The sequence below is a fragment of the Myxine glutinosa genome, chromosome 5 (genome assembly GCF_964187855.1).
Source record: "Myxine glutinosa chromosome 5, kmMyxGlut1.1, whole genome shotgun sequence".
Classification (NCBI taxonomy): Eukaryota; Metazoa; Chordata; class Myxini; order Myxiniformes; family Myxinidae; genus Myxine; species Myxine glutinosa.
The window spans coordinates 24,763,051-24,786,657 of NC_136265.1; the positions used below are offsets into that span (position 1 = coordinate 24,763,051).

Sequence of the window (23,607 nt, forward strand, 5' to 3'; positions counted from 1 at the left end):
GGATCCTGTACGTTCAGAATGTTCGTGTTGGCGATGCCGAGCCGGACCAGGTACCAGGTACGAGGTTCTGGGTGCAGGGGATATCTATTTATGACGCTCACGGAGGTTGATTTATAATGAGTAACCGCTTGGGCGGGAGATTAATTACCTCAGAACACGTTCTCCTCAGAAACGGTATCAACTAAAACCAATTTAAAATATGAAATTGTAGCGTGGTGCTACGCACGCAACTTGTTTGCCAACGAAGGTAAGCCACAACGAGTAGGGTCAAAAGTCTTTATTCAATAGCTCAAACTGTAGCACTGAAGTGCTCGGGGCTGCGTGCCCCGTGTATATCCCGAGGCCACGCCTACCCCTCGGGCGTGGCCGACACCCTCTTGGTGCGCGGAATGATGTCAGCGAGCCATCATGTCCGCCACACGCGCCCCCCCCCCCCCCCAGAATTCCCGCGCACCTGAAGGGTCAGTTTGCGGGGCAAACGGATGACCCGGCCGAAGCGCCCTCTGGCGGCTGGTGGCATCTGGGATGCCGGGACGTCATCTGGGATGCGCCTGGGATGGGTGCAGAACCGGGGGGGGGGGGGGGCGTGCCGGCGGGGCTGGGCGGTGCCGGAGGTCCGCTCGCCGGGGGGCGGCCCCGACGCGGGGGCCGAGCCACTGGCGGGGGGTGGTCCACGTCGAGGTGGGCCGGCTTGAGGCGGTCCACGGAAACGCGGTCAGGAGTACCGCCGATGTCGAGGGTGAAGTGTTTCGCCCCGGTCTCCAGCACACGGAAGGGCCCGTCGTACGGGGGCCGCAGCGGTGTCCGGTGGGCGTCGTGGTGGACGAACACATACTCCACCGTGCGAAGCTCCGGGGCGACGTGCGTTGGCGGGCACCCGTGGTGTGCCGTCGGCACCGGGGCGAACCTCCGGGCGGTCTCCTGCAGTGCGGAGCGCTGCTGCGCCGCGGACCATGGTGCCGTGGAGTCGGGGAGGAACTCGCCCGGCACCCGCAGCGGTTGTCCGAAGACCAACTCCGCCGCGGATGCGCGCAAGTCGTCCTTGGGCGCCGTCCGGAGGCCCAGCAGGACCCAGGGGAGCCTGTCGACCCAGCCGCTGTCGTGGAGGGTGGCCCGGAGCGCGGCCTTCAAGGAGCGGTGGAAGCGCTCGCACAGGCTGTTGGCCTGGGGGTGGTAGGCCGTGGTGCGGTGCAGCTGGACGCCGAGCCCCCGTGCGACCGCCCGCGAGGGGGGCAGAGGTCCCACCAAGTCCACGTGAACGTGGTCGAACCGACGTTCGGGCACCGTGAACGGGGCCAACGGGGCCTGGGTGTGGCGGTGCGCCCTTCGCGCGCTGGCACGCGAGGCACGACCTGGTCCAATCGCGGACGGCCTTCCGGAGGCCATGCCAGACGAACTTGTCGGCGACCAGCCTCTGGGAGGCCTTCGTGCCCGGGTGGGACAGGCTGTGGATGGCGTCAAAAACCCGGCGCTGCCAGCCCGCGGGCACGATGGGGCGAGGCCGCCCTAGGGAGACGTCGCACAAGAGGGCCGTGCCCGTGCCGTCGAACGGCACCTCGGTGACGCGGAGGCCCATGACGGCGGTCCGCAAGGCCTGGACGTCGGGGTCGGCGGTCTGGTCCGCCGCCATCCGGGCATAGTTGATCCCAAGGTGGACGGCGTGGGCGACAGACCGGGAAAGGCAATCCGCCACCGGGTTGTCCTTTCCCGCGACGTGCCGGATGTCCGTCGTGTAATCGGACACGGCCGAGAGGTGACGCTGCTGTGTGACGGCCGAGAGGTGACGGAATGATGTCACCGCGCCAGCGAGCCATCGTGTCTGCCACAAAATATTATTTTAAATTGTTGACATCTTGCGATTTTAACGTATTATCGTGCGCAGTGTACCCATGTACTACTACGACGACCACATTGATCAGGGTGACCATCTGAAGAAAGAAAATAAGACCAATAGGAACTCGGGATGGGTTCAAGGAAGCTGCCGTAAACCTCCTTCCTTGACTTTGAGGAGCCAAGTTAATTGTGGAGGAAAAGGAGGAAAAACTGTGTTCACCACGATTGTGGTGGTCTCATGAGAACATGCTGTTGACCACGATTGTCAATTGTGGTGTCCTCGTGAGAACGTGCTGTTGACCACGATTGTGGTGTCCTCGTGAGAACGTGCTGTTGACCACGATTGTGGTGTCCTCGTGAGGACGTGCTGTTGACCACGATTGTGGTGTCCTCGTGAGAACGTGCTGTTGACCACGATTGTGGTGTCCTCGTGAGAACGTGCTGTTGACCATGATTGTGGTGTCCTCGTGAGAACGTGCTGTTGGCCACCGTTGTGGTGGCCTCATGAGAACGTGCTGTTGGCCACGGTTGTGGTGTACTCATAACATGCTGTTGGCCACGATTGTGTTGGCCTCCTGAGTACATGCTGTTGGCCACGGTTGTGTTGGCCTCATGAGAACGTGCTGTTGGCCACGATTGTGGTGGCCTCATAAGAACATGCTGTTGGCCACGATTGTGGTGGCCTCATGAGAACGTGCTGTTGGCCACGGTTGTGGTGTCCTCATAACATGCTGTTGGCCACGATTGTGTTGGCCTCCTGAGTACATGCTATTGGCCACGGTTGTGGTGGCCTCATGAGAACGTGCTGTTGGCCACGGTTGTGGTGGCCTCATGAGAACGTGCTGTTGGCCACGGTTGTGGTGGCCTCATGAGAACGTGCTGTTGCCCACGGTTGTGGTGGCCTCATGAGAACGTGCTATTGGCCACGGTTGTGGTGGCCTCATGAGAACGTGCTATTGGCCACGGTTGTGGTGGTCTCATGAGAACGTGCTGATGGCCACGGTTGTGGTGGCCTCATGAGAACGTGCTGTTGGCCACGGTTGTGGTGGCCTCATGAGAACGTGCTGTTGGCCACGGTTGCGGTGGCCTCATGAGAACATGCTGTTGGCCGCGATTGTGGTGGCCCCATGAGAACGTGCTGTTGGCCGCGATTGTGGTGGCCCCATGAGAACGTGCTGTTGGCCACGGTTGTGGTGGCCTCATGAGAACGTGCTGTTGGCCACGGTTGTGGTGGCCTCATGAGAACGTGCTGTTGGCCACGGTTGTGGTGGCCTCATGAGAACGTGCTGTTGGCCACGGTTGTGGTGGCCTCATGAGAACGTGCTGTTGGCCACGTTTGTGGTGGCCTCATGAGAATGTGCTGTTGGCCACGTTTGTGGTGGCCTCATGAGAACGTGCTGTTGGCCACGGTTGTGGTGGCCTCATGACAAAGTGTTGTTGGCTACGATTGTGGCCCGCGTCATTGTTCAACAATCTATTGTTTGTTCCAGTGGTTGTCTCATATTGTTGCCTTATAAACAATGCAGACGTTTTGTTCAGTTTGCCTAAAAAATAAATAAATAAATAATAATTTCAAATTGGAAAACTTCAGCCCTCAAAACGGTGAATAATTCCCATTTATTCCGACCTTACAGTGTAGTCGGTCCGATGCGTTTTCCTCTCCACCATCCTCGATCCAGAACATTCCCTCTTGTTCATCTCCACCACCACCACCTTCTTCCTCAATTTTGGTCTGAGCGATGCACCCTTACACCTCAACTGCACCTATGCGTCTATCAAAGGCTTACCTGACCACAACCAATGCTGACATCACCACACAATCATCTGCAAACCATATTTCCCAAAGTATCCGGTACGTGGCAAGTTGGAGGTGATGAAAAACGGTTTGGTAGGAATCGAAAGCGGGTTTTTATTTTATTTCTTTATTCGACGTAAAACATTGCTTCAAAAAGGGGACCGAAAAACAACAACAACCACAGTTCCCGAAAAAGGCCAACCCCCGCTTGCGGGGAAAAATGGCCTCTATAGGTGGTTTTTATTCGACGTGATTGGAAGTGGAGTGATTGTTGAGGGTTGTAATGTGACCTTTTGTTGAGGGAAAGCTCATGATGCCTTGTGTTACGGATTCGTCACTTCCATTGTTGTGGTTTTCATCCACTGTAAACATTTTTGATTCCATGCACTATTTTTGTTGTCGTTTAAGGGAAATAGAGATTACTATTTTCAAAAGGTAAAAAAGTTAATGTTTTAAATGAAACTGGAACCGGACGACGACGAAGAGGAAGAGGAGGAAGAGAAGGCGGAGCGAGTGAGTCGGACAAGAAGCCGAGCTGCTTCGAGGTCTGGAGCGAACGATTGGCGAACGAGGGTCACGAGTGAACTTTGGGTTTCCCGGGAAAGGGATTCCTGCGACAGAGTTGTCATCGCTGTGACAGATAAACCTGCGTGACAGGTTTTGCATTTGATTCCGGAGAGAATCATCAGAGTGCCGTTACGCCACGAGAATGGGCCGTCGGCCATTTTTACATCGCTCAAGGTTTTTCGCCTCGCTTTAACCATTGTCACCACCTTCAGACGTTAATCTGGTGTGTGTGTGTAACGTGGCTTTTGAGTGGGAAATCTGCGGTTCGCCGATCGGGAGCTGTGGAACGTCCATACCCGAGGGTGTGATTTCCCAGTCGCCTTGAGGGCACCTTTGCGCAGCTTTAACAGCGTGACTGTGACTGTCATCCAAACGGCATTCTGGTGTCGATTAGACATCGTTCTGACGATTACTGGAGCGGATCGACTTTGGCTTGATGCCGGAATAGAGACATTGGGAATGTTTTTCTTTTCGCTCCCTTGGAGCACAGTGAGTTATATTGTACGAACCTGATGGTACCATCATAGGAAATATATATTGGTTGTACAATTGATTACTATTGTTGTTGTACTGTTATTCTTGTGTGATCTTAATACAATACTTGTTTGTTGGTAACAATTGGTGTGGTTTCACCATTGATCTTTGACATACAGAATAACACATCTTTCTGCCGTGACTCCTCTCGGGGCTCGGAGGTACACCGTGACCGGGGTTTGGGGAGGAGCACGTAACACTTGCATATTGTCCTCATACCCCCAAATAATTGAGGAAACTATAACGGCACTCAGTGGGGAGCATACCACCGCCTGGTTGGCCATATCACTCAATGGTGAAGAATCACGTCAAAAATTCTACCAGCTGGATCTGGATCTTCACCAAAATTGAATCGATTCCCATTCCCACTGCTATGTGTTGTTTTTGGCCCTACTTCCCAATGGTGAAGAATCACTGAAAAAAAAAAATAATTCTCATATCCGAATCCATACTCAGATCTTCACCGAAATCGAATCCATTCTTCCTTGTCAGACACCCAACCTGTCCACCAAGTTTCGTCCAAATCCGTCCATAACTTTTTGAGATATCCTGTTATGTATCAATTTTGGCCCGATCTCCCAATGGTGAAGAATCACTTTTTAAAAATTCTAGTTGCCGGATCCGGATCCGGATCTTCACCAAAATGTAATCATTTCGCTGCATGTCTGCCAAATTTCGTCCGAATGCGTCCACAACTTTTTGAGATATTTTTTTCACAAACGGACAAACAGACTCAGACAGACAGGGGTGAAAACATAACCTACATCTACCTTTGGTGGCAGAGGTAAAAATGAAATGAACGAAAATTATGAAAAACCGGAAACCAGAGTGTGATACCTTGCATATCGGTTCGAGTTCGCTCAATCTTTTCGAGTGGAATGGAAGGGAAACATTGCGTTTTTTAAAAACTGATTGTACTTTCCATCCAATATGGGTTTTGGCGATACCAAGACGGGTCTGCGGGTTTTCAGAAACAAAACCGGTCAAACCTGTGAAATGCGGGTCACTTGCCATCTTTGGCACGCTATCGATCTTCTTTCGCTCTTACTCGACACATCCATCTCCACCACGCACAAAAACGATGAATGCAAAGCAAACGTTATCTGAGCTGTCAATGCGAGTTCTCTCTGTTGTGTTAACCCTCTCATCCATCACCTCAACAATCCTTCACAGACTTTTGGTCACATCCCTTTCCCTCAAGCTGTAACACTCCATGTCCCTCGGATCCCTCTCATATGTGTACTCCAGATCCATGAACCCACAATTAATCCTATCTCTCTCTCTGATGTACTATACTCTTCGCAGAGCGCCAGTGCTGCCGAAACAACTTCCTGAGCAAGGTTATACTCGGTGGTTTGCCATTGCTTTCCCAGGAGTAGTTAGAGCAGGATTTTGGAATTTGTTCAGGCTTCCGGCGGTACCTAATAGCCTGGTGTTGGCTTAGCAGTTAGGGTGCAGGCTTGGGATCCTAGGATCCCGAGTTCAAATCCAGGTCGATCGTTGAATTAACGCCATGGGGGTTGACAGCCTGTCATCCTTCTGTGGTCCACAAATTGAGTACCAGATTGCTGGGATGAACCAGCTAGCGGTTTAGAACAGGCGCACCGTATCCTGCGTGTCGTAAGAGGCGACTAAAGGGTTGGCGTCAGGAAGGACATGCGGCCATAAAAACATTGCCTCAAAAAGGGAACCATGATTATTGTCATGGGGCCCGCAAGGCGAACCCCCGCTCTAGCAGGGAAAAATGGCCTTAAAAAGGGAATATATATATACTGAAACGCAAAAGAAACTTACCACTTGTTTGAAATGTAATAAAATTGTAACAGTTCAAAATAAAACAAACCAACAATTGCTAATTGAAACATTGGCATGTTATTGATGACATGTCAAGTTTTTGACCAAGATACACCATCTCATCAGTTTGTTCTACAGTACAGAACAGCACAGGGTGCAATGTCAGTCCCCTTTCAATAGCGTGTGTGGCCACCATTGTTTTGGATACAGGCAGTGCATCGTCGGCGTATACTGCCTACCAGTCTTTGGATGGATTGCTGCTGGATTCTGTCCCACTCAGTCCTCAATGTCTGAAGCAGTTCTGCCCGTGTCCTGGCCCTGCCAACTACGCGTCTCCCAAGCTCATCCCACAGGTGCTCTATGGGATTCAGGTCAGGGGAGAGCGCAGGCCACTGCATGGTGTTGATGTTCTCGCCTTGGAGAAATGTAGTGGTAAAGCGAGCAGCATGGGGACGAGCGTTGTCATGCTGAAAGGTTCTCAGTTCTGGGTGGTCTAGCAGGAATGGCAGCAGATGAGGTCGCAGGATGTTATCCACATACCGCTGGGCGTTAAGATTCCCATCCACAACCACCAGTGGCGTCCTGTACCGGCCTGATATGGCGGCCCACACCATCACACTTGGGCCACCACACCTGTTGGCTTGACGCACGCAACAATCGGCATATCGCTTGCCAGTTCTTCTCCAGACACGCTCACGCCCATCAGGACTGTCCACACAGAACCTTGACTCATCGCTGAAAGCGACCTCGTTCCACTGCGCCAAGGTCCACCGCTGATGCTGCTGGCACCATCTCTGTCGGTTGCGGCGATGGGCAGCCGTCATCACGGGGCCTCTGTATGGTCGTCTGGCAGTCAGACCATAGTCATGCAGTCGTCTTCGTGCAGTATCATTGGAGATCCGTGGGTTTGCACGCCCCGGAGTTTCTGCCGCAGTGCGGGATGCTGGACGGAATCGATCCCGCAGGTGACTTCGGACCATCTGCCTGTCCTGCCTTGCAGTGGTGACTCTTGGCCTCCCTGATCGAGGTCTGTCATCTGCAGAGTTGTGGACGGTGTCTCTGTCCACCAGGGCCGATATCGTCTGGTGTGAACAGCCAAGGTGACGTGCCACCTCACGGTAGCTCAGTCCGCCTTGCAGCATGCCCAGGGCACACTGCCGTTGATTCCTTGACAATCGTGGCATGTTGATTGAAATGCCCATTTTGCACTGGCCTTTTTAAAGCCAATATCAAGACATCACGTGCAGCTCATTAAAATCATCCCGTACCCCTTGGCTAATCACTGACAGTCAAAACGGCTGTTCAACAGCTGTGCTATGAAGTGACCATTGAAGGTTCAAGTGACCATCCGTGACCGTTTTGTCTGACAGTGAGGACACTATTGTCCACAAATAAGTTCACACATTTACTACACGCAGTGTTATTGTTGATATTTAAAGGTTTCAAAGGTGGTATGTTTCTTTTGCGTTTCAGTGTGTATATATATATATATATATATATATATATACTGTATATATATATATATATATACTGTATATATATATATATATATACTGTATATATATATATATATATACTGTATATATATATATATATATACTGTATATATATATATATATATACTGTATATATATATATATATACTGTATATATATATATATATATACTGTATATAGTGCAGCGGCATAGCAAACCAATTGTGCATTTTGTGATGGAAGCACCAAATTTGGCAGAATGATAGAATATTATATGGAGAACATTTTCAGATATGGAACCACTTTGGAATTCACCCCAATGTGGCCGCCATATTGGATTTCAAAATGGCGGCTTAAAAATCTTTAATTACAAATATTTCTGGTTCTATACCAGCTACAGCCTTGATTTTAGTGTCTGGATGTACAAACTTGAGGTCAAGGAATTGAATGGTTCTACTTAGAAGTTGATTTACTGACGCCATATTGGATGATGACATCATTGAGTGGCTTGGATCTGTCTGCCAGACGTTCCTTCTCAAATGAATGGAACTGATCTCTCCCAATCTGTAAAGCTGTACGCACAGTATCTACAACAGCTGGGCCCAAGATCTCCAGTGTGCCCAGGACCAGCAAATCTGTGCTTTCTTCTTCAAAGGGGCTGCCCATCTCTTCGATGACTGTTGTCAGTGCACGGACATCTTGGACGAACTTCTTCTGCACACTGTCGGTTTGCTCATGGTGGTGGGTGTGCTCTCCCCTTTGGCGCAGTTGCTGTGAGGTCTCAAATTCTGTGATGACCCGAGCAACTTCGGGGCCAGCCACCATCCACCGTCGAAGGGCACTTGGATTTTCAGTTAGGCCCACTGCCCCGCCATCGCCTTTGACCGTGGCATTGTTTTGTTCATGAGCCTGGTCTAGGGAGATGGCGGAGAAAGCATGCCTAGTCTTCTTGGATGTGAGGTGCCCCGCATGGAACTTGGCAGCAACATCTGGGTGTTTCTCTGCAATGCCAACCATGTCCCTGATGTGGACTGGTAACCAGCGAGCATAGTGGATATGACCCAATGCAGCGAACCATGCAGCTAGCTCTGGTAGGGTGTCCATGTACAGCGTGAAGTTGGACTCTCTCAGTGAACGTATGTAGAGGAGTATACAGAGCTCCAGGTTAAGTACAGTGGCCCAGTACTGAAACTGTGGACATGCCGCTGCTCTCTGGTCACACCATGCCTCGAACTCCAATGGTTCCTCACCTCTTGCAGTTGCTCTTTCGTTGTATATGTCATATGCACGATGCTGCAGTATGTGTAGGGCAGCAACAGTTACTTGGTGGGCGCGTCTTGTACGGCTGACGTGAGCTGCACGCAAGAAGGAGTCTGCTGTGCCAGCTGTTGCTATCTCTGCCTGAACCAATGCCTGTGTCCAACCGCTGTCTTGCAGCCAGTCTCCTGCTGTCTTCAAAGCTGCCATCTCTGTGTGTAGACCACCCAGCATGACCACAAAGAGATCTTCACCATGTGTGTCTGGCCAGTTCCATTGCACCTGCTTGGCGATCGCATAAAGTGGTTGGTCCAGTGTGACGACGGGTATCTGTCCAGGGTTTAGCTCATTGATCGCTGCTTTCACGACATCCATGGCATGGCGGATCATTGCCACTGAGTGGGCTTGGTCATGGAAGAGGGGAAGCAAGGCAGTGGGTGTGACTGTGATACTAGTATCCTTGGCCGATTGGTTCTCTGCGTGATGTGCAGCCCAATAAATGTTTCCTGGATTCTGTGTGTCACCACTGTCACATGCATCCTTCACAGTCTGGAGCCACCTCTTCTCTTTATCCAGTTCAGCTTGTGCAGGATTCCTCTGCAGCGACGCCTGGGTTCCAGCTGGTACAGGGTGGCTTTTGGCAAGTGAACTAACTGGTTGTACATCTGTGTAATACCGTGGAAGGTCCTCCACAGTCTTGACATTTGAGACACCCCCGATGATGACAATACCTCGGTCTGTGCCTTGATTGTCATAGTCTGGATGTTGTATCAATGAAATACCAGTTCCGTGGAAGGAGTCGTGTGCTGTCGTGGAACTGGGATTGTGGTCTATATTATCCACAGCTGATGTGGTGAACACTCCACCGCAGAGCTTTGGGGGACAGACCACCTTCTCCGCCCGAAAGCGCTGACAGACCCCGTTCCCCAGCTCTGCAGAGATCCGTAGCACTCTATCATAGGCAATGCTGATCCCTAGTCCAGATAATGTGTCAACCAGTTCCCTCTTTCTCGTATGGGCATGAAGCATCAAGCCAAGATATATTGGCAAAGGAGTCTCTTGACTAATGCTGTGTCGTACGTCTGTGCCTGCACCTCTCCTCTCATGCTTCACACTGTTGTATTTGAGAAGTTGAGCTATTGTCACAGACGCCGATGCCGATGACTGACATGCCTGATCTTTGATGCCTGCGCCCTCTAAAATCATGGAGACCATTGTCAGCAGCAGTTGTGGCACAGACTCTTCTTGACATTTGTTTGAGAAGGACCCATTGAAAGGCTGAGATGACTGGAACATATCCTTCCTTATAATCCCTGCAGCTCGTGCCAGGTGCACAACATCACTGTCAATATCATGTTGACATGCCTTGGCTAATGCACTGCCAATGTCTTCCTGAAACACCAGCAGGACATCTCTTCCCTGCCTGTGCTCCTGCAGATCAGGGAAGTGTGCCAGGATACGCTCCTTGAGTCTGGTTGTATGGACTCATGTTTCCAGCACAACTCCGAACTGTTCCATTCTCATTGTGTAGAGCTTGGTGAGGTCTGCCATCTTGAATACAGGAGCAGTGTCTTCTTCTTTAGCAGTTTCCTCTTTGTATGTTACCAGTTCAGCAAGGACTATTGCTGAAATGACATCTACCGTGCTCTGGCTTTGCTCAGCAAGCTTTTTTGCTGCCCTCACGCGGTTGTATAGGGATGTCAAACATTTCTTATGGTACTTGGCCTCTCTTGCGACCATGTCCCCAGCACTCAGTTGGGCTAACAAAGTGGTATCCTGAAGAAACTCTGCAGCCTTGCGAACGTGTTTATCTTGTTCCAATGTTGCTGCTTGATGAAACTCCAAACCAAGCTCTTGCTGGCAGAAGAAGCACAAATTGTCGCATATGCTATCAACACAAGCTGCCTGAGACCTAGTAAGCTTGTACTTATCTGTGATTGTACTGGGGATAGGGCTTCCCTCTGAATGACTTCTCTTCTGTACCCGCTGTAGTTTGGTAGTGTTATATTTCACCCTGCATGACTTGTGCCACTTGGCTTGGTGGGCAGCTAGAGTGGCAGCTATCCCTTGGCCTTCATCCAGTCGTTGCAAGTCCACGTCTTGTGGCAGCTTGCCTAGTTTATTGAATGCTGATAGATTGTCTTCAAGTGTCTTGTATCCAGCACCTGCATCAGTTCTTTTCGTGACAGCAGGACACTGTAGGGACTCTCCTCTATCAACTTGACACAGAACACAGAGTTCCCAGTCCAGTGGCGTCTTTGGCGTTGAAGTTACATGCTTGGTAACATGAACTAACTTGAACTGCTTCGACATGATTGAAACCTGGATGGAGCAAACAAACAAAAAAGTCGTTTAATTAGGGGTTAATCAACGGACCAGCATGTTTTATCTACAGGACAATACACGACCCCCCCTGAAATTTGACACCAAATGACCTCTTTTAGGGGTATTTTTGGCCGAAATTTTCAAATTTTTCACTCCCCAGACCCCTAGATGTTCCCTTGAGCTCAGAATCGCCGCTGTAATGTGTCTACTGATGTTAGAAAAGATATAGGGTGAATGGGGCAATAATTGTGCCTGTAGGATTTGTTTCCGCCACCCCCCCTAAGGGTTACAGATTTTTAAAGCCGCCATTTTGAAATCCAATATGGCGGCGACCTTGGGTGAATTTCAAAGTGGTTCCATATCTGAAAATGTTCTAAATATAACATTCTATCATTGTGCCAAATTTGGTGCTTCCATCACAAAATGCACAATTCTTCTTAAATTTTTGCTATGCCGCTGCACTAATATATATATATATATATACTGTATATATATATATATATATATACTGTATATATATATATATATATATACTGTATATATATATATATATATACTGTATATATATATATATATATATACTGTATATATATATATATATATATATATACTGTATATATACACAAAGAATTAAGTTAAGCACCCCCCCCGTTTTTTTACAACCTCGCACATTACAAGTTTGTTGTCGTCAAAACAGTGTAATATACCCATGATATTGCTATATTTTCTGGAGAAGTGATATTATGGTCACATAAAAACATAACAATCATGCCGTTTTCAATATTTTATTCTGAATAATTTAAGGTGAAATTTTTTGGGAATTTTAGGCATATTTTCACCTCAATTTAAGTATGGAGCTATAGGTCCATCACGGACAGTGTGGATGACGTTTATGTTTTCTAACGTACAGTCATTGTTCTGAGAAGACCTCTAGCGATCTTTGCGTCAATAACGTGTGTAGGACCCACGTGATCGGATCACTGACTCAACCCTACGTCTCATAGACCCTGTAAGCCGTCGTATGCGTTGCTGTGGCAGGTTGTTCCATTCCCGATGTAATGCACGTTCCAATTCATCCAGATTGGCTATTGGAGGGACCATCTTCGCAATTTGTCGTCCCAACATGTCCCAAACGTGCTCGAGGGGGTTCAACCTGCCACAGCAACGCATACGACGGCTTACAGGGTCTATGAGACGTAGGGTTGAGTCAGTGATCCGATCACGTGGGTCCTACACACGTTATTGACGCAAAGATCGCTAGAGGTCTTCTCAGAACAATGACTGTACGTTAGAAAACATAAACGTCATCCACACTGTCCGTGATGGACCTATAGCTCCATACTTAAATTGAGGTGAAAATATGCCTAAAATTCCCAAAAAATTTCACCTTAAATTATTCAGAATAAAATATTGAAAACGGCATGATTGTTATGTTTTTATGTGACCATAATATCACTTCTCCAGAAAATATAGCAATATCATGGGTATATTACACTGTTTTGACGACAACAAACTTGTAATGTGCGAGGTTGTAAAAAAACGGGGGGGGGTGCTTAACTTAATTCTTTGTGTATATATATATATATATACTGTATATATATATATATATATATATATACTGTATATATATATATATATATATACTGTATATATATATATATATCTATATACTGTATATATATATATATATATATACTGTATATATATATATATATATATATATATATATATATATATATATATATATATATATATATATATATATATATATATATATATTGTTACGGACCGCGGATAGGATGTTGTTTTGCCGAGCGGATGGCGCCGCGGCCCTAACAGTTACCCCGACTAACCCGATTCCCGAACGTTGGCCGAATCGCGCCACAGATATTCAATGGCGAAAAGACTAAAGCGAAGGATGTGAAGAAGAAGAAAGACAAAGGGTAAGGAATACAAATATAATTTATTTACTATTTACAGGCCCAAAAAAACCAAGGAGAAGGAAAGATAATAAAATAATATACAGAAGAAATCAGAGACACAGTGCAATGCTAGCTTACCTACAGTCTTAATTAATACCCTGGGACAGAACGAACAAAAGACAGACTCACGCGGGGAATGATAACAGGAATGGCAGGAGGTGGATGGCTGGAGGGGGGGGAAGGTCCAGCTGGAACCGCAGCACGGTCTGGTCGGGGATGAGCAGCCGCCGCCCTCTCTCGATCGGCGCGTTTAGCAGCCGCCGTTCTTCTCTCGATCGGCGCGTTTAGCAGCCGCCGTTCCTTCGCGGCCCTGCTCAAAACTGCCGTCAAGGCCCCGAAGCTGCTGGGGCTGAAGCTGCTGTGGCTGAAGCTGTGGTGGCTGAAACTGCTGTGGCTGAAGCTGCGGTGGCTGAAACTGCTGTGGCTGAAGCTGCGGTGGCTGAAACTGCTCTTTCAGGGATCCCTTACTCAACTCTCTTGGGGGGCGTCGGGGCCCTGGGTTATATAGGCCACACCCTCGAACCTTCGCGAACCTCCCCGAGCGTTCTCTCTCCGCCCTCTCAAGCCAAACCCCTTGTACTTGGTTGGTTGTTCGGGGCTGGCTCACTCCTCCCCTCTATGACGATGGGCGGGCACGCCCTTCTTCCCCGAGCTGACCACGCTTAATGGCGGCAAATGCAGTTGGCAATGCGAATGGCAATGACGCAGTTGGAAATGGAGGTTTTTGGGAATGGGAATGAAAGGGAATCTATCTTATTTCACTTGGTGCAATGGAGTATTTCAATTAATGGAAGACACAGCCTTACACTAATACACATAATAAGGATATAACTGTCAAAAAAGATATATCGTGTCCTGCATGTATGTTTTATGGACTAACTACGGGAACGCCCTTTGACCTTTATACAACCACAAACGGAGGGAGGAGGGGTGATATTTTACAACAACCTTTTACAACAACATTTTACCACAACAATTAAAAAAAACAACATTCTCATATCCACAACAATATATATATTGATCCACAACAATATATATATATATATATATATATATATATAAAAAAATTTTTTTTGGGGATACAACATCGAGGCTCATGTAAGAGCTAGCACATTAAACACATATTAGCACATAAAACACAAAAAACATTAACAGACACCTGAAACAATAAAGGGAGGGGGAGACAAGATGGGGAGAGAGAGGGGAGCACATAAGCACAGCAGTAGAGAACAGGGACATCGGGAGATCTGTGGTAGGGAGAGGGCTGGGTGGGGGAAGGGCAGGGAATGGGTACACGGTATAAAACAAATTGACACTACTAGGAATTTCAGCAATAAAGTCTGAGATTGAAAGAGGTGGATCTGTGGTGAATTAACGGGGGTGGAAAAGATCAAGGTTTTGGATGGGGGAAGATAAGAGATGGTGGTGAACAGCTGTTTTGAAGACCTGGATGGAGGAGTGGGATTGAAGCGAGTGAGGGAGTTTGTTCCATAGGTGGGAGTAAAGAGGAATAAAAGAGTGAAGGTGAGCAGAGAGAACCTTGCCCACTCTTTGCGAAGGGCACCGTGGGATCTTTAGCATCCACCAAATAATGTAGGCAGATGGGACGCCTGTTTAACATCCATCCGAGGGATGCATGATGAATCACCCAGCCGGTGAAACACCACGATGACAATTTCTAGCTACGTCGGGATTGAAACCCAGGTTAGACAGCTTGGAGGCGAGTGTGCGTATCTCTAGGCCATCCTGTCAGCCCCATGGAAATTAGTCTGTTTTTTTTTTTCCATTATTCGTTGGCTTCCCTTTTTTCCATCAATTATTCCAGCTACCTTGCTTTTGGGATTAGTGTGCTCTTGGACAGTGGAACATTCCTGGGATGTGAGGATCAGTGTTCAAGGAGAGACTTTAGTTTCATTTCTCAGTCACACTTTTTGTTTCGATTGTTTTTGGTGAAAGTTTTCGTTTTTTCCACAAATCTGAAACGTGAAGTCGTAGTTATTGTGATTGATTGTCCCTTCCAGATGTTATTTTGCATTTTGTTTCAAGCAGGTTGTTTTTCTGCAGATTCTATCGTGGTGGTGAAGGTTGAACCAGAATGTCCAGCTGATTCTCTCTCACAAGGTAATTATTTCAATCTATTAATTACACAAATAAATTATCACAATTATCACATTGTACATCTTAAATGATCACAATGATCACAATGCACAATTCTTAATTATTATGAAGTAATTATCACAATTAAGTTAATTATTATTAACTAGCCGAAAGCACCCGGTGTTGCCCGGGTTCTTTTTGAATGCATTTACTACTATAATTCAGCTTTCACTCGTGGCCGTGGAAGATTGACTACTATAATTCAGCTGAGCTTTTAATTGCGAAATGGGCCCAGCCTGGCCGAGGTGGCCTCGACCGGCCTCGCCACCTAGCCTATAACCTTTCCGGGGTCTGTCCCGACATTTTTAGTTCTTTTTGAATGAATTTACTACTATAATTCATCTTTCACTCGCGGCCGTAGTAGATTGACTACTATAATTCAGCTCGGCTTTTAATTGCGAAATGGGCCCCGCCCGGCCGAGGCGGCTTCGACCGGCCTCGCCACATAGCATACAACCTTCCCGGGGCTCATCCCGACATTTTTTGTTTCAGAGGTTTCCTCGTATCTTTCACCGTTCAGGAGATTAGCAGACAAACAAATGCTCTAGCAGACAAACAAACAAACAATTTTTAAAATATATATAATAATATAGATTAAGTAATATAATTTAATTAATTAATATTAAGTAATTATCATAATGAATTAACTATCAATATTATTAAGTAAGTAATTATTATTAGGTAATTATCACAATTAGTTAATTATTAATTAATATTTGATAAGTAATATAAATTAATTATCATAATTAATTATCAATATTATTAAGTTATTATTATTAGGTAATTATCACAATTAAGTTAATTAATTAATCACTATAAATTAATTATAATTAATTAACTATCAATATTATAAAGTAATTAAGTAAGTAATTATTATTAGGTAATTATCACAATTATGTTCATTCATATTAATTAATATTAGATAATTAATATTAATTTATTATCATAATTAATTTATTATCAATATTATTAAGTAATTAAGTAATTATTATTAGGTAATTATCACAATTAAGTTCATTCATATTAATTAATTCATATTAATAATTAATTACTATTTATTATCAAAATTAATTAATTATCAATATTATTAAGTTGGGGAAAAATATCGCTCTAGTGGGGAAAAACACCACTCTAGCGGGGAAAAATTGCCTTAAAACGATCATTCATTCATTCATTATTAAGTAATTAAGTAAGTAATTATTATTAGGTAATTATCACAATTCAAAATTAAATTGTGCATCGAGTTTAGTTTCAGACGTATTTTCACCTTTACTTCCAAAATTGTTGGGACAGCACACATTAACTTTAAAGCAACCCACCTAACCCACCTAACCCACATATACGTGCTGGATTCCCTCACATGGTAAACCAGCCAACCTGTTGTTTATAAAATTGTGCTGCAGTTATTGAAACTTGGTACAGCAGTTGATCAAGATTCAATAAGTTAAAACAGGTGATGGACTTTCAATGTGGAATGGTAATTTGATGCCAGCAGAAGTCTCACCGCCCTGTGGAAGTGACAGAACGACATTCACCGTCTTCCATTAATGTTTTACAATCAGGACATCAAACCCTGAGAAGACAAATGGGAAAACTTTGATTAACAATCGCACCTCACACTTTCAAACACAGGATAAAGGAAAAACTTTCTATGGTAACATCCGAGTAAGTCTTAAATTCAATACCTTGTCAAACACCTGCCTGTGCCGGATTAGGCACGTGATATGTTGCTCATAGTGGAAAACACCATGTTGGACAACTATCGGGGACGTTTCTTCACAGTGGTTGTACCCCCCAACGCAAGTCGGGGGCCAAATCTTCCCATTCTTCCCTGCTGCCCGGATTTGTTAGGGTAGCGTGATCACAGTCCGATTGGTCCCCATGGACCGGCCGATTGGTCCTCATGGACCGGCCCTTTCCCTCTTGTCTCTGTTTCTCTTTATCTGTCTCTCTCTCTCTATCATAAGGTGGGGATACACCATCCTAGATGTGGAGGATCTCTAGGTCGCTCCTGGGAGATCAATCGGTTGTTCAAGAGACTTGTTCAAGTCTTGCGGCGGGTTTGTTCAAGAGAATTGTCTGGGGCTATACAACAACATCATGTTGGCTTGGAATAGTGCCAACTAGCCGAAACCCGTGGAACATCCACGGAAGGGAGGATGTGGTGTATGGATAGAGTGTACCAATATGGATGGCATAGGGGATTTGCTTGTCCGAGTAAGAGTTAGGAAGAAAGATGAGAATGAAGAGTGCGTATATGAACAACGTATTTATTGCAATCTACTTAAATGACAACGCTACGATATACTTATGAAAAATGAATGGATTCGTAATAGGAATCGGCATAGCACCACTCTGGCCATTTTATATGAGACTATATGGTGTGGGTTGGATTTGTGTGAACAAAATCAAGAAAAAGGCGACACTTTGTAGAATCCAACTTACACTGTGTATAAAGTGTCACCTCCTGACTTTGTATTTTATATTGTTAGAGACAAAACAAACACTAAATAACATAGCCACATACCAAAAACGTGTATTTTCAATTTTCACTTGTGCAAAAATGCTACTCACAATGACATCGCCTGTGCGTCGGTCTGTGATTGAGCCAGAGAGTTGGCCTGTGAGTCAACTTCCTTTCCAATGTCTGCAAGAGTTGAAATACTGATTGTGCATGTGTAAAATTATATGAAAGAAGAACATGCATATCAATAGATGATGCCATTGAAAAGGAGCGCAGCTGTCAATAGAAAAGGATGTCTGACTTATCAATTTGACATTATTGCACAGGAAATGACAAACAAAGAAACAGTTCATTTCCATCGGGTAATATTACGATGAGAGATCAGCCGATACCTTTATTATGTCCATCAGCATCCATGGCACTTAGGAAAAAAAAACGTGGCATCAGCCAGCCGCAGTCAACTATCACGTACCGTCTCGAAGTCAATGCCATCCTTTTATCTCTTCGTATACACCTCACTGATTTCTACCTTATCGTGAACAGGGTAAAGCCTACTTTGATAATCATGAACGGTGGCAGATGCAGGAGCGAAACGTAGGCGTAGGCCTCGGCCCTACCTATCCAGTTGTTGTTTCCGTTGTGTAAGGGGGGAAAAAAACAAACATTTTGGCCTCAGACCTTTGAGAGTACGTCGTTCCATGAACTTTTTGAACGGGCCTCGTATGCCATGCTTCGTCAACGTTGGGTTGTTTTTAAATGATTTGAAGGATTACCTTAAGCACCGTGAATAGAGCAGATACTGATGGGCTGCTGATCGGTTTCACTTCGTTGTTATCACAGTATATGGAAGAAATTATGGTAAACCCACCTGATGAGGTTAGCGTACACCGCCATCGATGACACCGGCACAAATGGCGGAATAGATGGATTCTTCTTCATCGCATTGCATCGCATTCTCTTCCTGTGAAACTGTTTCATAGAACTGTGTCGTTTATGTACATTTTTATTTTATTACATTCACGTAGTTTCACATTCTTGACTTCGTGGAGCTTCAATGTGGTTCAAAAAAATAAAATAAAGATGGATTCTTCTTCATCGCATCGCATTCTCTTCCTGTGAAACTGTTTCTCCATTTAACGTTTCCAAAATCAAAACTTCAAAAACTTCTTCACTTCGATTCGAAAAAACTTCAAACTTCAAAAAACGTTTCCAAAACGTCACTCCATTTAACTTTATTAAAATGACGATAAAGACCATTTGGTTCACACCACCCATCACACCACTCGACTGTCCAATCAGCGGATGGCTTGCATCGCCTTCGCCCAGCAGACGCCAATACGATGGTGTCGTAAGATGGCGTCGTATCGGCCGATAATCGGATGCTTTTGGGTCCCAAATTCGGCGAATTCAGATTTTTCGAGTATGGCTGTACGTGATAAACAAAGAGCGCGGTTCGTAGATGGAAAATGCATTCGTGTCGTGGGCATCGGGTCACTGGGTGCGGCGTAAAAGGGATAACAAAGTCGAGTCCTTACGGTATTATTATATAGATGGAACAATCATTGGATCCATATGATGGACATCACCTGTACTCAATCACCAAGACCCTGTTGTGGACTTTTTCTGCAGGTGAAATGGCTCCAGTGGAAGCTGGATGTCTCCATGGGAACACTCTTCCAACTTCAGATGGTGTCCAAGTGAAGAAAGAACTGAGTGGAGATTTTTTCTCAGCAGATGGTGAGTACCATGATGCCCGTGTAGTGTGGATGATGTACTCTATGTTGCTCATAAAGGAAAATACTGTTACGTTTGTGGGGGTAGAGATGAAATACCTTAGTGAAGTCAGAAATGTATAGTTTAGCATGGACCGTGTGACGTGAATAAAAATAATCTCCATGTAATAAGTAGGGAATCTGTGTAGAATAAGATCATATAGGTGTCTCCATTTAAGGGGTGGAGCTATGCTAATTAGGTAGGGCTTAAGGATAATCCCCAGTGTGTAATTGCCCTCCTGTGATTTTTCCTTGTGTTTTTACATTCACTCGGCCAGCCATGCAATCGACCCCATTGCTACAACAACACCGACAAGCCCGACAGAAACACAGCACATTCTATCGGGCAAGTAAACCCCACCCCATGACCGCCGACGTCATCTGAACATTCCCGAACGGCGGCTAGACTCCGCCTTGAGGACTCGTAATGGAGAAACCATGCCCTGAGCTTCTTGACTGGTTGAGGAGCCATGGGATGATGTAATGGGACATCAGGATTGCTCGGGCAGTGACGTCAGCGAGGGACAAAGGAGGGTGCACCCTTCCCCCCCGGGGCAGTTCCATATTCTTTCCATTTCCTAATTATGGAGCTCACTGTGCTCTTGGCAACTTGCAACACTCTAGAAATTGTTTTATACCCTTCCCCAGATCTACGCCTCCTCAAAATTATATCTTGGAGTTATACGGACAGTTCCTTGGACTTCATGGTAGAGTTTCTGCTCTGTTATGCACTGTAAACTGTAGGACCTTATATAGAAAGGTGTGTTTCTTGCTAAATCATGTCCAAATAATTGAATTGGCCCCGGGTGGACTCAAATCAAGTTGTAGAGACATCTTGAGGAAGATCAAGGGCAATTGGATGTACCTGAGCTCAATTTGGAGTGTCATAGCAAAGGGGTTGAATACTTGTTGACTCGAGGCATTTTAGCTTTTTGTTTTTAATTATTTTGTAAAAATTTTAAAATAAGAAATTCCACTTTGATATTATGGGGGTATTATATACAGATCAGTGCCAAAAAAATGTCACTTTAATCAATTTTAAATTCAGTCTGTAACACAACAAAATGTGAAAAAGTCAAGGGGTGTGAATACTTTCTGAAGGCACTGTTTGCTCATACTCTCGTTGAGGAAAATCGTCCCGGCTATGTATTTGCACACACTAAGTCGAGCCAATGGATGGGATGAGACAAAAGCGGGCAGGATGGAAAACCATTCACCAAATAAGAGGCACGTATATACAGGTACATCAAGCAGTGATAAAGCATGTATGTGCCCACCGTTTTTTCCCAGTACATAAATCAATGAATACTGGATGAAGAAGGGGACGTCCTAGCTAAACCCCCATGATGACGCATGTGTCCCTCGACCCTCTCTAGACACGTAGAGGGAATCTAACTTATGAATCTAATTAATGACATAGCTCATCTGGGAACGTGCCTTTAGTATTTTCTTTTATGATGAAGGCTCCAGTCATGGACTATTTTGTCCTCATCGAGGCCAGGCCTTACACTACTCACAATAAGTTAGGGATATTGTGGGAGTGAGTTAATTTTTTTCATTGGGGTTTGGGTTAGGGTATTGAAATCAAGAATGCTGTGTTTTTTCCACATTCATTAATAACCATAGAATTAGGACCAACAACTTTTTTCAACATAATTAATACGCAAAACCAACCACACCGAAGAACCTGCCAATATCCCTAACTTATTGTGAGTAGTGTAAATTAAAGAAGTGCATTGATAGAAAAATCAAGAAAGCGAGAATGCTCTAAGAGTTTTTGAGGAAGTAAAAAAAATCTGCTTTTTGAAAAAGGGGAAGATCATAAGTGTTTGGAACTCTTTACCTTCACATGTCTTTCCAGAGTTTGGCAGTGGAGGGGAAGAAGCAAACATAACGGCCTGTCGGCCCACCCTTGAGTTGCCAATGGCCACACAATAATCATGAGATGTCGTGGCTTGTCGAGTATTCCCTGGTCTCGCTGATGGCGGAGGTACACAAGCAGCAAGTTCTTGGGAGCAGAAACCGAAGTAATATCTGTAGAAAAGAGAAAGAGAACCAACTTTGTGACGTAATTTGAGCGGGTCAAGTTTTGAGGTCAGATTGGGAGAGTTGATAAGTCGGATTACTTTGAATTAAATTCTGTCCAGTAAGTGTGTGGAACTGGAACCGCCCCAGATGTGAGAGCAGCACTCCATACAAGGACGAATTAATCCTTTATATAGTTGAAGCAACTGTTGAGAGAAGAAGAATCTCCGACATCTGAACAGGACTCCCAGTTTCTTCGAGGCAGACTTAGCTATTTGCGTAATGTGTGGATTCCAGGATAATAAATTTCCATGAATAACATGTTTGCAATGACTTCTGGTAGATATGAAAACTGAATGCGAGTCGGAGGAAGAAGAATTTTTCCATGTCCGATATGCCACATCCTTTGCACGAATGGCTGCAGAGCAGGAATTATTTAACCAATAATTGGTAGGTAGATTGGTAACTTCAGCTATACGTTCAGCAGAGATAGAGGCATCGCCCGAGGAGAGGAAGTAGTCTTTCCAGGGAAAATCAGAAAAGAAGTTTAACCAGTCCAGTCAGCGCTATTGAAATTCCAATACTGGCGTTTAGTTGGAAGAGTCGGAGGAGAAGGAGTGGTGGTAAGTCAAGTGATTTGCACCAGATTGTGGTCAGAAGAACCAAATGGAGGTGAAATTGTGTAGCTGTAACGCAGCGGATTGGACGTGAAGAACAAATCCAAAGTATTGGAAGAGTGGTCACGACGATCTGGGATATGGGTAGAGTGGGTGATAATTTGTACCAAATCATTGGGAATGGAAAATGTAAGAGCTTCAACTCCCCCAATATCCGTGTAGGAAGATTTCACCCACTACCTGTGGTGTACTTTGAAGTCTCCAAAATGGTGGAATTCTGCTTGAAGGTGTTTGGATGTCATGGCCTCGTGACAGGAATTAAGATAGTCAAAGAAAGATGTAAGGTTTTTGGAGTTGGGAGAGCAGTAAGAGAAACAGAGAAAAATAGTGATGGTCGGGAGACATATTGAGCCAGATGACATCGAGGTTTGGAGATTCTCGGTCCACAAGGCGTACAGCAGGCGGGTTGATGTTGGAGTACACACAAACCCCTCATTTGAAGCGGAATATGCTTTGTTCCATTGTTAAATTGTACACATTGATGTGTTAAATGGCCTCTGTGTGCACAACCGGTTGTTGTAATTTTACTTCCTGTTTAAAACAAAGTCTTGTGTATCACCTTGGGTTGTATGGATATCACCTTGGATTCTATTTTTAACATCTCCTTTAGAGAGAGGGTGACACATTTTCATCCCACACCGTGAACACATTCCCCTTTATATCCCTGCCAAAATTTTTTTTCTTTTTTTAAAGTAAGGTGTGGAGGGTCCCAGGTTGTTGTTCATTGGAGAACTTTCACTTGTTCGTCTGCGAGTGAAGTTTTCATAAATTTTGTGCTTTTCTACCTCATTGTCTCCACTAGTACACCATCAGGTCATTGTCTTCTTGAAAAATACAAATTGATTACCAAGGAGATGTTTTTTGTTTTTTTTCCCCCCATCATTCCTTTCTTTTTAAGATCCATACCTTTGTGTTGCTGCTGTTTTTGCATCTCTCTGATACACTGACTA

At 45.5% G+C, this 23,607-nt stretch overlaps 1 protein-coding gene across 3 annotated transcripts in view; it reads left to right on the forward strand.

The window, feature by feature from the left end:
* Positions 1 to 23,607, forward strand: part of LOC137428699 (uncharacterized) — an 86,753-nt gene that overhangs the window by 60,238 nt on the left and 2,908 nt on the right. The window contains exons 5-7 of one of the 3 annotated variants that reach the window (XM_078777729.1): positions 15,627 to 15,683; positions 19,813 to 19,920; positions 21,817 to 23,527. In XM_078777729.1, coding sequence (XP_078633855.1) covers positions 15,627 to 15,683; positions 19,813 to 19,920; positions 21,817 to 21,893 — 242 coding nt within the window. In that variant the 3' untranslated portion in view covers positions 21,894 to 23,527. Of the gene's footprint in view, positions 1 to 15,626; positions 15,684 to 19,812; positions 19,921 to 20,233; positions 21,091 to 21,816; positions 23,528 to 23,607 lie in introns of those variants that run through there. The other 2 variants (XM_078777728.1, XM_068118602.2) reach the window with 2 other exon arrangements.